This window comes from Dromaius novaehollandiae, chromosome 6 (genome assembly GCF_036370855.1).
Source record: "Dromaius novaehollandiae isolate bDroNov1 chromosome 6, bDroNov1.hap1, whole genome shotgun sequence".
NCBI lineage: Eukaryota > Metazoa > Chordata > Aves > Casuariiformes > Dromaiidae > Dromaius > Dromaius novaehollandiae.
Genome location: NC_088103.1, coordinates 34,519,723 through 34,537,085, shown reverse-complemented (window position 1 = coordinate 34,537,085; position 17,363 = coordinate 34,519,723). Strand labels below are relative to the sequence as shown.

General features: G+C 44.2%; 1 protein-coding gene across 7 annotated transcripts in view; it reads left to right on the top strand.

Moving 5' to 3' along the window:
• SH3PXD2A (SH3 and PX domains 2A) overlaps positions 1-17,363 on the top strand; it is a 272,825-nt gene that overhangs the window by 241,909 nt on the left and 13,553 nt on the right. For all 7 annotated transcript variants that reach the window (XM_026117532.2, XM_026117530.2, XM_026117531.2 and 4 more), the window contains 4 exons: positions 7,636-7,753; positions 13,467-13,801; positions 14,702-14,751; positions 17,204-17,323. In XM_026117532.2, the coding sequence (XP_025973317.2) occupies positions 7,636-7,753; positions 13,467-13,801; positions 14,702-14,751; positions 17,204-17,323 (623 nt within the window). The remainder of the gene's footprint in view (positions 1-7,635; positions 7,754-13,466; positions 13,802-14,701; positions 14,752-17,203; positions 17,324-17,363) is intronic.

Genomic DNA, 17,363 nt, shown 5'->3' with positions numbered 1-17,363 from the left:
AAGGCTGATGAGCTCCTGCCTGGAGAGGAACAGATTTGATAACGGTGGGTAGCCTTTTTTCCTGCGTTGAACATTTAGACAAGTAAAAGTCCATGTTGAATTAATGCATTGCTTTCTGGAACAGGGAGACTTTTTCCAGAAGCAGGTCTGACAGCGGTGGGGTGGAGCGGAGGAGGGGGAGGGTGAGCGCAGACTGCTGACTGCAGGGAAAGTATTTTGAAAGAAAATTCTTCTGTGGTTTGGAAGATGTAGGACTGGGGCTGTTGCATTTTGCTGAGAAATCGTTAATTTGCTAATTTCTAGCCCCAACCCCCCCCCCCCCGCCTTGCTACCCCCTGGCTTTTCAAACAAGGCTCAGGTCCCAGTAAGTTGGGGGTATGTACAAACACCAGCTGGGCAAAGGAAATTAGGAGCCAATCAGGTAAGGGAATAAAGTGCTGGAGATAACTTACACTCTCCTTTATGTATTTGCTCCTTTCTGTCTCCATAAAACATAGGTGAGGGAAGGGTGTGCAAAACTGCTCAGACCTTGGAAGCAGAAACGTATGAGCTCTGGCCATCTGCCTGGTAGCGATGAGGCTGATTAGGCAGGGCTGGAAATGTGCGTGGTATTTGAGCTGCCTAAATGCAAGGATCCTGTCCCAAATAGTTTACCGCCTAAACAAAGGAGGAAATCCGTGCATCAAAAGGAGCCTGGGCCAGTGGTAATTTGGCGTGCATCTTACTGCTACCAAGAAGTGTTTCACATTGGAAAGTGATGCTTATTGGCATTTTGAAAACCTTTTAGAGAAGGACTAAAATTAAGCTTGCTTGGCAAAGCAGGAAGCTGGGGTGGGTAAAGCTCATTTTAAGAAGGATTTGAGAGCTCCAGGTCTTTTGAAACCACGAAGGAGGGAGCCTGCTCTCTCCCTTCGTATGATGAGGGATCATAGGAACTGCATGGAGCTGAGTGGGAGAAGAGAAGAGTATTTGGAGAAGCAGAAAATACCAGGGGGCATAACGCGCAAGAGCATGCAGCAGGATGTTAAAGCAAGGTGCAGCACACACAGGCTTGAAAAGTCACGTGGGACAACTGAACTAGGACTCTGAAGCACCAGGCCGATGTGGTGCACAAGCCTTGGGCAAGAGCGCAGTGCACTGGCGGGCCTGGATGGAGGGCAGAGTCCACCAGAGGTGGCTACAGTAACTGTGCAAAAGAGGTTGGAGAGCCAGATCAGAATTCCAGCAGCAAGGAGCCGCATTTTGATAGAGGATTGTGAAGATGTTAGGGAACGGAGCTGTTACCTTGGTGATAGACTAGGAGGAATCTGAAATAAGCAGTGCCAAGGGGATTGAGAAGACTGAATAAGGAAGACTTGGAAAGCACTACTGAAGCTCTGTTACAACTCCAGCAATAAAAACGTAGGCCTGCTTTCTTTGACCTGACAGTAAGTATAAATCCAGACAGCCAGGGGAGGAACCAAGTTGCCTTCTCAAGACACCTCATAACTTTAATGTGTAGTTTGTGCGAGTGCACATGCAGAACCTGAAGTTGTGGTTTGACAGAGGGGATTGGAGGCAGCCTCATGAGATGTCAAGTTCAGTGTCTTGCTCTTTCAGACAGTTAGGTGTCATTTCATGAGGAACCGCTGGAGCTTCATCTTAGCTGGTTTGCATTTTTTTCTCCTGTAGGACTGGTGTCTTAATGGGTCACCTGGCATGGAAAATGCCATGCCCAATGCCTTAAAATTCCTTGAGACTACACTTTCACCAGTAGACAGCAATACTGCAGATGAAATTTAAAAAACCCCTTTTGGCCATATGCTGATTAAAGGGAGCAATTTGATGGAATGAACACATCTGCTGGCTCTTTAGTTACAAACTATAATCCCGCACAAAAAGAAGCATGAAGCATTATTGTGATGGTCTGCAATTATCCCAAAATGTCATTGGCATTAAGTCCTCCTAAATTATAACAAGCTAAATGTAGCATCACTAGCTCTTCTACAACTAGTATGTTGCTTCATAGCCATTGAACAGGTTGGGTGAGAGAACTATTTCAGTACTCCCTATGCTGACTTCAAAGCTGACCTCTTACTACTTGATACCCATTGCCAAGGTGCCTATGGCCATCTTGCTGTACTGCAAATCATGTGATTTGTGAGCTTTATTATAAATCCTATGTATGCGTAGTTGTGGTTTATTAAATTGCATCTTAAAATAGATGGGAGAAGCCATGCAGACACTCTTGGATTATCCAAGCCTGGTGTTAGATCACATTTCATATGGATTGCCTTGACTCTGTTTTCAGCAGTCTCAGAAAGAGGTCTCTCTTTCCTCAAAATTAAGAGAAGCTGCACTGGAGTGACTTGGCTTAGTACAGAGACAAATTTTACAGTTTGTGGTGCTGCTGCTAAAAGAAGCAATTTCACCTTTCCCAGCATCCTCCCTTCTCTTCTGTGCTGGAGCAACTCTGTGCAGCTCTGCAATGAACCAAAGCGGAAGTCTGACTCAGGTTCAGACTAACGTCTCAGTCAGGTTAGCTTCAGGTCTGGTTCATGGCACAGTCATGAACTGTGTGAGGAGAGGTGGAGGGTGTGAGGCAGGAAGAAGGAAGGAAAAGGGAATTTTCTCAGCTGCAACACCAACAGAGCATTCATGAAACAGTTTTAAAAGCAGCTTTTTAGCTTTAAAGCTATTGCTACTTGCGTATAGAAAAGGCCTCAGCTTGGCAGCTGTCAGTCTGGCTATCAGAGCACCATTATTGTGCTGGAGGGCGACAAAAAGGTTGAGTTTTAGGTTTTTATTTTCTAATGGGCATGGAGGGGCGTTAGATATCTGTGGCTTGTGAAGATGAGTGACCCATAATTCTCAAATACCACTGGCTTCCTTGTACTAAGCCTGCTGAAAATAGCATGGTTGTATACGTCTGGGGCTGCTGCTGTACAAACCATGTACTGTCCCTTGCAGCACTGCAGGGTGTTGTACAGCTCCCTGCTTTGTCCTCTGTCTATGCATACCTTCCTGCTGGACTGCAGCAACATGGAGCACAGCTGTGTGGGATGCCAGAGTGGGTTTCTCGGTTGGGGTTTTTTTTGCAGCAACTAGTGGACTGAGTGCTGAGCTTCCAGGGTGCATGTGAAAGCTGTGTGGAGCACAGCTGTGAGGAATGTCGAGTGGGTGGTGTGGGTTGAGTAGTCCAAGCAGTACAGAAATTCTTGTTTTAAATAGTGCGTGTGTGTCTGGGGGAGAGAATGTCACATACTGATGATTTCCTTCCAAGCTAAATGGGTTGCAGTTGGATAGTGCATGATGTCACTGACTTGCAGGGTAGCTCTTTTTGCCAAACAGGCTTTGCTTGCTTGCGTGCCTTGTTCAGGTTTACTCGTGTACTTGAATTTCCAGCAGAGGTATCTCACTCAGTCCAGCTGGGGAGATGTCTTTGACCCACAAATTAGAGATAAAGAAACAAGTGAAGCGTGCTAATTGAGCTTTTGACAGATCTCTGGGTATTTAGTGCTAAGAACAGAGAATCTCTTCATTTTCAGATGATCTTGAGGGAGAGCAGGGCTCTCATCCCTTAGTTCCCAAGAACAGCCTTTTAGTTGGTGGAGTTGTTCACATAATGAAGTTTACTCTGCCCACCTGACCTCAGCAGTGAAGTTGATGCAGTGGAAACTGTAGCTGGGGAATGCACATTATACTTTTGTTTGCATTTTTTGCTGGTAACTGTTAAGTCAAAACTTGATGAATTGGAAATAAACATTTCTTTATTCTCTGCAGATCTGGGCATACAACTTTGACAGTAGGTCTTCTGGGATGGTTCACTGACTCGAGTGTTATACCATTGCTTGTAATAGTATCTGAACAAATAGTACAATCATTGAGAATTGTCAGTGTAACTCAGTGCAATGTCCTTCTATTGGCTGATGCTCTGCCAATTCTTTTCTGAAGCCATTTGTCTGTGTTAAGTCTTTCCAGTAACTTTATGTATCCATCATGAAGTGTCAAATATCTCTTCTTAAAGACTTTTGAATAATATTCTGATACGTCAAATGCTACATCAATCCTCTTAAGTGATATGTCCACTGGAAGTTTCACTGCTCTTTCCAGCAAGTGATGACTTATACATAACATCCTTTGGCTAGAGATGGTCTTTGAGAAGCAAACCAGAATTGCACTTGGGTTTCAAGGGGGCCCATATCTCCAGAATACTGTTTAAGTTGCAAACCTCATGTGTGTTTGTGGTATCTCCTGCATTGAAAGAAACCAAACGTGTAATCTTGGAAATAGCTGTATCTTTTTGCTGTGAAAGCACTCTGCAAGGGGAAATTTTAATGGTGGCTTCCTGTTTTTGATCTATAGGCTTAAAAATAGAACTACTAAACAAAAACATCATAGGACCCTCTTTTCTAAATGGATTTTGAACTCATTTGTGATTGTCTTGCTTCACAGAAGAATTTTTTCCCCCTTTTTTTCCCGCTGCACTTCCTCTTAAGTCTCTTCTTCCCCTTCCTCGCTCCTGTAAGGAGGAATCGCCAGAAGCCTCCTCTCTCAAACAGCAGTAGTCTCAGGCTGAAAGAGGCAAGGCTGAAGAGCTAAGTAATGGATTTGCTTTTTGGCCAGATAGGAAAGTGGCAGCTCAGAAAAGCCTGCTGGGCTTGCCTGCGCATCCCCGCTGTTGTGACACTTGGGTGGGGATGTCCCTCCCTACCAATTCGGCATTCCAGTTCCTAGAACTGGTCAGTGCCGCTGATGGGCTGTATGGAGTGTGTCGGTGTGTGAGACAGGAGAGAGTAGCAAGAGGCAAAGCAGAAACCTCGACGCTGGAGGCTCCTGAGGACTGCCCTGCAGAGTCTCTCCTCAGTAAACTTGCAAAAAGCTCAGGAGAGGAGCTGCAGCTCTCCAGCAGAGGATGGGGTTTCCCTGTGCAGCCTACTACTGCCTTTTCAGTGTGCCAGCCCAACAGCTGGTTCAGTCCCTGCCAGCCCATTTGAGCCAGAGTGAGAGGAGTTGGTATACGTCCTTCAAAGGATACATCTTTGCTTTTCTGACTTGCTTTGAAACTAACTGGAAAGGAAGTACAGGTAGAGCAATAGTGTGTGCCCATGTGCATAGCTGCAAGCCTCTGGGCTGTGTTTACAGCAATAGCCAGCTATTCTAGTATTTTGCGTGGGTCTATCCTTTCCCCTGGCAGCCACTCACCTGTATGTAGGATGGAGACAGGGATTTGTGTGGGTAGAGGTAGAGATCTAATATCTGGAAGGTGATTGCATCCCAGGCTGTGAAGAACCGTCACCCGAAACTTTGACTTCTTATGAATGATCAGACTTGGAAATGCTGGCAGAGGCTGATGGATGACCATTGTGGTCTCAATCCCTAGCCCGCAAGAAGTCCTGCTGGACTGTGTGCAAATCCTGGAGCAAACACTTTGCTTGTGACCTCCCCATCCTGCTCGGCAGAAAGAAGCAGGCCATGCCCCCAGACAGTGGGAGTGCTTTGCCCAGCAAGAGGAGCTGGAGCTGGCTGAATAAAGACTGCTTCTGCAGAAGGGACTGCTGTTTACATGGAGGGAAAATAAGATAAACAGCAACTTCTGTTGTAGCTGCAGTGGCAGGAGTGAACTCTGATAGCCTGGATTATAAAGGGGCTCTGGCATGTGAGAGACACAAAGCAGAGCCTTCTTCCAAAGCTCAGCAAACACATGATTTAGCTCTTTATTATTGTCTTAGAAAAGTCCCTGGAGGCTGTCTGAGCCAATGTATTTCTGCGACAGTGCTGCAGCTCTAGGTGCCTGCACTTTCTCTTGGCCATCTCCTCTTGGGGATGAGTTCGAGCTGCCTTGGGATCTTCTGCTGTTCAATTTAATGCTTGGGCTTTTCCAGGTGGTGGAAATTGGATGCTTAATTCCTTCAGCAGCAGTCAATTTAAATAAAGAAAAATGTGTCTACCTTTACTCTGCAGAGTAGAAACCCAGCTAGGAAAGCTGTCCTGTGACTTTGAAGCCAGGTTTCATTAGCTGCATCAGCAGTCACCAGACCCAGTTTTTGTATCGGAGTAATTCTGTGGGGAAGGTGTTGTATCCTCATGGTGCTAATTAGAGCTGGAATTCCTTAGCAGTTATAAAGCAGCTAAAGCAGCCATCCTGTAGGGGAGGTGGAGAGATTATTTTCCTCTAGGAGGTAAAGGTTTTGACAGGCTTTTTCACTCCATCAGAATTAAAAGGATCCAAACGAGACCAATCAAGGGAAGTTGGCCTCAAAGATGTAGTTTTGCTGAACTTGCTGCCATCAGATGCTTTGCCAATTTTTTTTCCTTTTTGAGCTAGTATTTTGTACTTTGTCTCAGTAACATTTTTCTTTAAAGTTTCCATACTTCACCCAGCAACAAAATGCAACTGAGCTGCTGCAAAACCAAACATACGGTTAGGTCTGCTTTACTCTCTCCAGAAGAGTGTTTGCCTCAAGCTGCTGCAACCCTTGCTTAGCTCCTTTGTTCAGCAGCAGTTGGGAACTTAGTTTCTTGCCCACTCCTGTGCAATTCCCAGCCATGCCTTGTTGGGACAGCCAGTAGAAACTGTGTTAGAAAGGCCTGTTTGGGTGCACTTTATTGCTTGTTCACTGCCTTTTTATGTAGCCACAAACTCATGCTGTTTCATGCACTACAGCTTGGGTTCAGGAGAGTGGTTTGGTAACGCTTCCCCTGCCTGCCAGCGCAGAGCAGGAGGCCAGCAGTTCACGTTGTCAATGCCTTAAGCTAATGTATGGAAAGGTTGACCTTGAGCATGATGGAAATACAGCAGTAAATGACTCCTGGTGGGTAAAGAAGATGCTGAGAAAGTGTCCGTTTCCTCTGCTCCTTGGCTTCCTCTCAGCAAGTCTGCTCACCTCTGCCTGGCCTGGAAGGGGATAACTGTTAGAGATGAGTAGGGATGCTACGTTCCTGGCTCAAACACCAAACTTGAAATCTAGCCTGTGCTTTTGAGGTATGTCTTAGCTCTGACCCTCCTTTAGCATTGCCACCTGTGTATTTCTGTGGAGTGAGATCCAGTGAAAGTCTGTTTGTAAAACACTTCAACCCGTGGATGCAAGGTGCTATATGGTCTCTTGTTAAATGCAAAGTTTATTTTTTTAAATGCTGTTTCAAGCTTGTCTCTGTAGACCCATGCTGCATGATGGGTCAGCCCTTCTGTGCTGGGGAAGATAGGTCACTCTTGGGATCCAGGGCTTGGGTTTCAGTAACACAATGCTGAACGCAGCCATGTGCACGTTCAGAAGAGCCAACTGGCTGGAGCTCCCGCGGTGACGCTGGGCTGATTTGGCAGCCAGGTTGATTCTGTCGAGTTACAGTACGGGAGTGAAGTCCAGCTTCAAATCCTCTCTCTTACCCGCTCGAGGAACCTGTCGGGGGGGGACTCCTGGGGGACTCTGTCATTATTGGCATAGAAACACACTGATTATCAGCAGCAGGGTAGCGGCAAGGGGCTGATTATCTGTCATATCGTCAGCATAAATAATCAGCGGGCCCCTGAGCAGGGCTCCGCCTTTGGTAATGGCTCCACGTAATCGCTGCACAACAGTTTAAAAGCAAGCAGAACAGAAAAACAGCTGGACTAATTCTGACCCTAACTGATGTTGCCTTTTCTCCCTTCACTAGAAGAGAAATATGTCACTATCCAGCCGTACGCCAGCCAGGGGAAGGATGAGATTGGGTTCGAGAAAGGGGTCACCGTGGAGGTCATCCAAAAGAACCTGGAAGGATGGTGGTACATAAGGTAAAAAAGCTGTGCGGCCAGACTGCTGCAGAGCCTGCGACAATGACGTTTTTCTGATAATTCACTTCATATTAGCATTTAAATGATTCTGTAGCTGGGCAAGGAAACCCAAATTATCCATAAGGTGTCTTGAAGAAATGTAAAGAAAAGGCTAAGACAATATAATGGCGATTGAAGTAACCTTACAGCATCTCCAAAAGCTGTGGGCTATTCCAGTGGGGAAATGCCTTAACTTGTAGGTTTTCCTTCCTTCAAGTTAAAAGCCCAGATTTCAGTTAAGATCTGTGGGTCCTAACAAGGATTTCTGTTGTGCATAACTTTAATGTGTTTCCAGAGTAAGAGTTTGTTTCTGTAACACATTTGGATCTATTTATAGCAATGCTGAAAGGCTGACTGTGGTCTGTTGAGCTGTGTGGGGCAGGTGGTGCTATTCTCAGGGTAAGAGATCAATTTGCTGGCTATAACCTTTCTTTTCCAAACTTATTGATAGTTTCAGCTAACTTGAACATCCAGTTGAGGCAGTCAGGTGTGTGCAGGGAATGTATTCCCAGGGCAGGTGAAGTTATTGCATGTCTAATTTTATTTATTACTTAGGGACAGCAGTCAGAGGAGACCTGTGACTTTTATCTACTTTTCAAATGCTTATGGGAAAATGTAGCTTCAGTGTGTCTCAGATGGTGACATAAGGTGTTAGGATGAGTTGCTTAACAAGAATTTTCTCCATCTAGGTTCACACAGCCCTCTAAGTTTTAGTGCCTCTGACTCTGCTTGGTTTGTATCATATGCATCACTTGGATGTGTGGGTCTGGCAATGTTGTGTCATCCCATTTCTCTTCAAGGAAGATGTGATATAGCAGCTTAAAAAGGGACACTTATTTCTCAGGCAGCATAAAACATCTCATCTAGTCACCTTTTTGCACCAAGAATGTCTTTATAGTGGTGACTGCCCCCTTTCCCTCCCTAACTCCTAACTTGCTTTTGTTTGAATCTTGCTTGATTTATCAGCTACGAATGAAGACTATGAAAGTGCTGACTGAAGCAGTGTTGTTGTTTTTCATGATGTCTTGTACTTAGAAATTTTTTTTCTTTCTTTCTTCTAATACTCCCATAAGGGGAGGAGGTTAATAAAGATAGTAGTAGAGCCAGGAAGGCACTCCAGATAGGAGGAACTCAAAATGCCTGGGTTTGGTCAGGTCACATTTTTTTGTCTTTTAATCATTCACAGAAGTTGAATCCAAAGCTGCAGATAGAAGAACTAAGAGCACATAAGTTTTGAGAGGAGAACAGCCTTGAGCTTATTCTGAAATTCCTCTCCTTCTGAAATACAGTTTTATTACTACTATAGGTTCCCCTTCATCATATTAACAGCTCTACCATAAGCAGATTTTTTTTTCCTTTTTTTCTGCGCACATTCCTTTGGGCCAACCCAAAGTGCTCATTTTTCTAAGAATAGAAGCACAAGTGTGTGCATGTGAAGTTTTATAGCAGCAGCTCATTCTGGCACTCGGTAACACTTGCTGCAGCAGTTTAATTGCTCCTTCATGCAAATCATCGTGGAAGGTACCGGATGCGGCAGGCTCCTGGTGATGGTTGGCGAGGGAGGCAGGAGTGCAGCGTGCCCTTGGCTGCTCTGTAGGAGGCATTTTGAGTTGAGCAGCCCTACTTTTTGCTGCAAGGTGGGTCAGACCTCACCCAGTGCTTAGGTCCTGAGTGCTTTGGGTATTGGCCGTCAGCCACATGCAGGAAAAACCTCTGCTGCTCTGGGGTAGTGCTCTGCAGTCTTGCTAGAGGATTAGTCTGCTCTTAGGAATAACTTTTTTTGTGGGTAGTACCCCCAAAAATGTGGGCATGGTGATCCATCCCCAAGAAGCTGGTCCTTCACAGCCCAGATAGTTGATCTCAAACTTCTTGTACAGTTTATTAAGCTTAAACTGCTATGAGTGCTGCTAGGTACTGCTCAGAAAATGATTTCTCTTACTCAGCAATATGTCTTTGAGTATTCAGTGTCTTAAAAGGAGCAACTCCCTCTCCTGCAGTGAGAGCGAGGGGAGAGGGAGCAAGGAAGAGGCTGCAGTTGAATTCTGCTGCCGTGGTGGCAGAGATTGCGCACCCACATCTAGGTCTAGAAATAAATCCAGCTGCTTGCAGATGGAATCCACCTTAAAGGCATTAGCTTGTTCCACCTTAAATATGTAATTTCCCCAAATTCCTGGCCATGTGCTGATCCTCATTTCCTGTCCTTCTTTTTCTTTTTTTTTCCTTTTTTCTTCTCTCTTCCCCCCCCCCCCCCCCCCCCCGCCATTTGCTTCCCTCTGGACTGATTCCAGCGCTCTGGAGCTGGAAAGCAGATGTGACTCTCATACTCAGACTCACAGAGGCACTTCTGACTTTTTTTAAACATTCCTATGGTTTGAATCCATTTTTTCCTTCATGTAGTATTAACAGGGAGGGTTTGGGATTCGGAGTGGAGCCAAATCATTGCACTAAATTCCGTAATACTCCAGTTCCATTGTAGTGGAAGCTACAGTTAATATTGGTGTCCTTTATTTTGCCTCGTGCACAGTATGATTTTTGGAAAAGCATTTGGACTTCAGAGAAGTGTATGGAGGGCTCTATTCTAGGATCCTTGTTACTGCTCTATTGAGTTAGTGGATCTGTGTGCTTCCCAGTGTGACCACAGTGCAGTTTACCAGCTGCTGTTGCCATTCATTATTTAGATCTGCCTTTGTATCAGTTACTGTCACCGGAGGTAATCTCATGGAGCCCGATCAGGATTGCAGGCAAGAGAAGGAGCAATGTGCTAATTGAACTTCTTATTTGCCTGCTGCTTCATTTTGTGATTTGTCATGGGCCTAAGCCCACGTGATGACGTGCAGTTGAGGTGGTGTTGGCTGAACTGGGATGAGAAGGAATCTGGGGTAAGGTTTGCAGTGTCTGCTGTAGGTTTTGAATGTAAATAAAGGAAGGATATTTATGGTTCAATTCTCAGACATAAAATGAAGATCATTACTGGTTGAAGATTTCTTGGTTGCTTCTTCCACCTATAAAATGGGGAGATGAAATAGTCTAAGGTGATGTTTGCAAAGGGCTTTGAGATTGCTGAGTGCAGGCACTAAGGTAAAAAAGCAAGCCTATTTGGCTTGTATAAGTAGCTTTTATTTGTGGGGTTGCATCTACTGCTCAGCATTAACTTCAAGCTGCATTTACTAACTTGCACAAAGAAATAACCAGCAACTGCCCGTCTACTGAGGGTATGTTGCCCAGAGTTATTTACTGTCCAGCTATTGCTGCTACTATTCATTGGGGAAACGGTGCAAGATCAGAGGTGTTTGAAGCAGCAGGGCTATACAAGCTGATCCAAATGCATATAGTTGGCAGGAGAACTAACAAGCCAGTACAGAATCTGTCTGTTGCTGCCTTTCTGATCTTAAACATATTAAGTCTCCCATAAAAACATTTCCCCTGCACCTTAGTTTTCTTGCTGATTTTGCACAATCACACTCTGTTGAAAGTAACCTCTGGAACTGGAGTGCTCAGTGCATTGGCCGATGTGGCTTTCTTGTCTTGGCAGACCACAAGCCTGACATCTCCAGATCATGTAAAGTTATAAGGTTCCTTCAAAACTGCTTCCCTGATGCACGGGCAGCAGAAAGCACTGGTCAGTAGTTATGCAAAAGGACCATCTAGTGCAAAAGAGGATGGAGTCGTCACTGGTCACTGCCTGAAAATGGCACTATGCCGCAGTGGGGGACATAGCATGTACTGAGGGTTTCTTTTGGGGGAGGTGTGTTGTGGTTGCATGGGGTTTTTTGTTTGTTTGTTTTTTGTTGTTGTTTTTGGTAGGAATTGATGTACAGGGCTTGATACACTTGCATCTTACCATAGTCAGTTCCAGCACAAAACACTTACAGTCCCTCTCTGGGTTGTTACTGCAAAGCTCTGAGAGCCCTGCACAGGGATTTCCAACACAGGTTGGTTCAGGGAGCAGAGCCTCAAAGGGGACAGGATTGCATACATACAAAGCTGTCAAATCTAGCAGTGATGCTATGTCCTGATGCAATTTGGAAGCCAGATTAAGCCATTGCCATTTTGCTACTTTTTTTTGTTGTTGTTAGTCTCTGTGCTGCAAACCCAACTCAGAGCTTGTTAGATGCTTGTCTTTGACAGCAGACTCCTTGGAAAGACTTGACACTAAACTCTCCGAACATGGGAGATCCCATACCCTTGCCTTCATTTGTGGCAGGGCAGATATGCAGGGAGAAGTGGTATCTGTTTGTTGCCCTGGTTGATCTAGATGGGCAGGGAGGGAAAGGCAAACTTCTGGGCACAGAGGTGCTTGTGCTGTTTGCTGAAAGTACTGGGTTTTGTACAGCAAGACCCCAAGAGGCTTAGGGAAGCACCTCTACACTGCATTGTCACGTTCTCTCCATAAAGTCCTGTTGCCACTGGGTGTTTTGGGGTAGTGAATGAGCCCAGGATGTGCCCTACAGAAGAAATCCCACAGCTAATCTCAGAATCTAAGCATTTGCATGACAAAGTTGCATGTCCGATAGAAAATCAGAGAATGATTTGCTGACATCCCCCTCCCCCCAGCTCCTTCCTTTGCTGTCTCATGAGTCTCCATTTTCATTAAAGAGCCTGAGAGTCCTACTGTTTTAACCTTTGTATTTCCTGCAGATTTCCTGAGCACCAGGAATTTAATGGTGCCTGCTTTCCCACTTGCAGTTCAAGCGCCTGCCTTGGGTATCTTGAGAGATTAAGGGGAGAAGGGTTTCAGTGACTTGCTCTGTAGCAAGTTAGAGTTTCATTAGGGAAAGCAGAGTTCATCCATGTGGTCTTCCCTGGAGTCTGATTGTAATCTGAAATCCCTGCTGAGGTGTTAGGAATGGCAGGAGTTAGAAAAACCATCATCCCAAAAGCCCAGTAGTGAAAAAATGACTTCAGTTTGAAGCATAGTAAGCGCAGTCGGTCTTGCGCTCTGGGAGTGCTTACTGGATTCAGGTATCTGTTCACATTTCCCAGTTTATTTCTTCAAATGGCTCCTAGCTTGTTCAGGAAAATGAATCTCCATCAGAGCTATTTTTCTTTAGGGAAATAGTTTCTTGACCTTACACTGATAGAGTGAGCTGCAACGGTGGGTTTTTGTTTGGGTTTTTTTTCTGAGTCCTGAGTCCTTAGAAAAGCTCCTCATACAGGGCTGGGAGTTATTTGAGGAAGGGCAGGGTCTGCTGTTACAGTTGCAGGTAGGAGGCTTGCACAAAGTCCTGCGTACTGCAGGCATAGGGCCTCTCTGCTGGGATGAATTTCACCTTCACTTTAGCCCTTTTCCATTATGAGTTGCTAGGATGGATTGAAATCACCTACTCATTGGTTTGCTTTTTTGCTGTATGAGGAAACACTGAGTCTGTCCTATACAATATAAATGTGGCATGAAACAAACTGGTGAAACTCTTTGCCTGGTGAGTAACTGTATTCCTTATCCAAAGAGACTCCTTCCTTATGGTGAGAAGTAGCACTTCTCTTTGCAGCAGTCCACAATTCACTGCTAGCTGAGCTGACTTTGAGATGCCTAATCAATAGATAGCAGATGAATAGAGACCACAATAGCTTTTCTGAGAATTGCAAGTTTAGGTTTATATTAAACTCCATCCTTTTTCCCTAAGTAATCATACCTGGAATGCATGACATGGCTGTGTGTGTGGTTTTTCTGCAGGTATCTAGGCAAAGAGGGCTGGGCCCCAGCTTCATATCTGAAGAAGGCTAAGGATGATCTTCCGTCTAGGAAAAAGAACTTAACTGGGCCAGTGGAAATCATAGGAAACATCATGGAGATCAGTAACCTGCTGAACAAGAAATCATCCACCGACAAGGAAACCCAAGCAGAAAATGAGACCTCAGAATCCCACATCACCAAGAAGGAAATCAGCTTGCCCATCTTGTGCAATGACTCTAATGGCAATGCCATGATGACCCCAGACAAGCAGGCATCTAAACTGGCCCAGGGATCCCCAGCCATAGCAAGGATAGCACCACAAAGAGCTCAAATAAGTAAGGCAGTAAAGAAGTTTGGGGTTCCACTGGTTTGCAGTGTTGTCTTTTTTTCTGCCTTTTGTAGGTGGCATTGTCTGTCAGTTAAGGCACTGTGTCCTGGTCTTGCAGCTGAGGCTGTATGAGCAGATCTTTGTGCTTGTCTGTGGATCTGCAGGGACTCCAGGACACAGTCATTCACTAGCAGTGATTGTTTGCTTTGTACAAGGGCTGCTTGTACATCTTAACTGGTATGCAGTTACTTAATGTTTTTTCCAGAGAAGTGCGTTTTATCTTTTGAACACTCTGAAATGTGCACCCCTGTCCCTCCTCAATAATGCAGATGTGATGGTGTGTTTGAGTCAAGGAGACCACCTATGCCTTTTCTTACCTTTGTTTTGCTGTTTTCCTGGGCAAGTTGATATAATGTGCGTTTTTACTATTTCATCTGCAAAATGCAGATTTTTAACTCTAGTCTGTGCAAGGAATGACAAGATACTATGATAGAAGATGGTATGAGTGTTATTAATTGAATGGATTATTTTTACTATGATAGAAGATGGTATGAGTGTTATTAATTGAATGGATTATTTTTACTGCTGGGGGAGAAAACTAGACACTAAGCCAATTCCTTGCTGGCCAGTCTCCAATGGAGCTGGTCAGTTCCAGCAGAAAATATAATCTACTACTTTCTGGCAGTGATTTCCTCTTAAACTTCCTCGCTTTGCTGAGATGAATAGCAAATTTATCTTGGTATCTCTAACATTCCCTCATATTTTCCTATATTGTTTCAGAGATGCCTCAAATATTGCAAATACTGATTTCTAATACTCTCAAGCTGTATAACACAGTAGGGAGCTCTTGAAGAATGTGTTTAGCAGTACTTAAAGTTAAACTTTCTCCTCTTCCTTTCCTGCTCAGGTTCTCCAAATTTAAGAACAAGGCCTCCCCCACGAAGAGAATCCAGTCTGGTTTGTATTGTTTTATGGTATATAGATGCAATGGGGTAGGTGTGCTGGTGTATTTTTAAGAGATTTCCTATAGCTGCACAAGAGGGAGAGTGTCCGAGAGGTGCTTTATTTGCATGGTTGTTCGTTTTGTTAAGTGCTGAACAGATCTCTGAGCATCCTAATGTTAATCAAGAGATTTCTGTTTTTTTAAATGTTGCCCCAATTAAGCAAGTGTTGAACTATTCTTAAATTTCTGCCTTCTCCCAGTTGAAAAAGTTGTGATGCTATGTTATGCTCGATTCTGGAAATGAGTCACGTCAGTAGCTTTCAGTGCTACTGAAGTAAGTATTTTGAGGGGGTGAAGTTCATATGGTCCATTAAGCAGTTGCTTGGATTTAGTTGTAAGAAGCCTTTGCAGGTGACGATGTGGGACTGTTAAACTGATTACACCCAGCAGCTTCATGCCCATCCCTCTGCCATATGAAGAGTTGGTAGCATAAAAATTAATTATTTTTCATAAGAGAAAAATTTGGTTGTAAGAAGGGAGAACATCCTAAGGCTACTGTGTGCTGTGCATGAGCGTTAAAGCGCACTTGGATGACTCAGAAGGGTTTAAGTTCTTCTGGATGTCTTTTGGCTGAGGCAGTATCTTCTCACAGTGGCAGATCACGTCTTTAGCAACTGGAAGTGTCTCACCTCCTTCCATTACTCCCATCTTCGAGGTGGCAGCACTTCACTATTGTGTGTATTTACAGTGTCTTGGGAACTTACGGGAGGATGCGTGCTACAGAAATGAGATCTCTTGTGATCATTTATCCTCAAAGCTGGAACTCTGGAAGTTTGGACCAACTTCTGAGACTAGGACTGTTATCTTCACATGGGGGCTACTCAGTAATCTAGCCGCACAAAAGTCATGCCAATAACTTGTTTATGGCTGAGCCATAATACTTGACTTTGTACCCTTTATGAACAGAATGTGACTTGTAGTTCTTCTGTTTGTGTGTCATCTGAGACATCTTTTAAACTGGATGAATAGCATGCTAACATTTTCTTCTTATCTCACTCTGCATTATTTTCAATTAGGCTTTGTTTTGGCAAGGCTACTAAACTTAATTCCATGTGGAAAATAACAGTGATAATACATGTGAAACTGAACATGTCTTCTGCTTCCAATTATCTTCATTTAATCCAAACCATCCTATTATCTGAAGGCATTTTATTATACTGCATCTTCTGCTGTATTTCAGCATTTATAGTGCTGAAACATCTAATTAAAACATTGTTAGACACGGTTCCTAAGGTGCAGTGATGCATTCTCTGCAAAATGCCACATGCTGTGCGTGATGAAACACAGCTTGTTAGCTACAGTGAGGATATCTCAGAAACCAGAGAGCATGTGAATAAAGCACAGTGCGTCCTTTTCCTTCTTCTCATTAATGGCTTTAGGATCATCTTGTGTCTCTTGCTGTGCTGTGTCCATCTGTCTGCAGGTCTGACCTGTTTTCATGAGATGCTTACACGCTACATCTCTTGTGCTAGGACTGAGCAGTGAAGCTCAGCACCTGTGAAGTTTCACTATCCTCTAGTCATTCCATAGACAAGCAATGCAATAATCTGAAAAGCTTTGGGTATTCTTGAAGGGACTCTTAGCCCAGTTATCAGTTTAAAAATAATTGTAATAAATTCTACAAATTCCACAATGTGTAAATGTAAAGGCATCTAGCTTTGAGAGCTGTCTGGTATGGTGCCAGAATGGTTTTAAGTAGCAGTGTCCTGTTTGTCATGGAGCCTCTATGCAATTCAAATGTAGGCTGTGCTGGCATTCAGGTGTTGGGGCCGAGCAGAGGTTCTGCTCTTCCCCTTCCCCTTCGCTCTCACTTTAGCTGAAAAGTGCTACAGGGTTCTCTGATGTCCCTATGTTTCTTGCTACAGAAGATGCCCATTAGGTCATATCACTAAAGAATTCAGGTTATTTAAAGTTCAGGAGCAGATCAAGAGCAATAATTTATTAACATTACATGTTGAAGTATTCTATCTAGGAATGGACAGAATCTTATCATGGGCCTGGTGTAATGGTATTTCCTATAGTTGTGGCAAGTCATCCAGAGCTGAGTCTGTCTGTACAAAATATCAGACTAAATGGACTATTGTTACTGTGGCTGGAATGGCCGTGCACACTTTATGGCCTGTCAGTAAAAGTTTTACTGTTCAGGTAAAGATTATGACAGCTTTAATAGCTAGTGAAGGCATCATAAGTCCAGTGCAGTTTGAAAGGCCTTCTCTCTTGTGGCCCATCTCTGTGCATCAGCTTCTACTCTAGAGAATCAGGAAGTTACCATTAGGAAGTAGCATAGGAAAAAGGAAGAGCTTTAGTGAACCACACGTCTGAGAAGGCCAATATTTTTTCATACTGATGCTGCTCAGCCCACTGTTTCTGTGGTTTAATTGAACAAAACTACTTCTTTTGCTGTAGGGTTTTCAGTTGCCCAAACCACCGGAGCCACCCTCTGTGGAAGTAGAATACTACACTATTGCCGAGTTCCAGTCTTGCATCTCTGATGGGATAAGCTTTCGTGGAGGACAAAAGGCAGAGGTGAGCCATGACAATGCAGCTGGGAAAATAAGAATGCTCG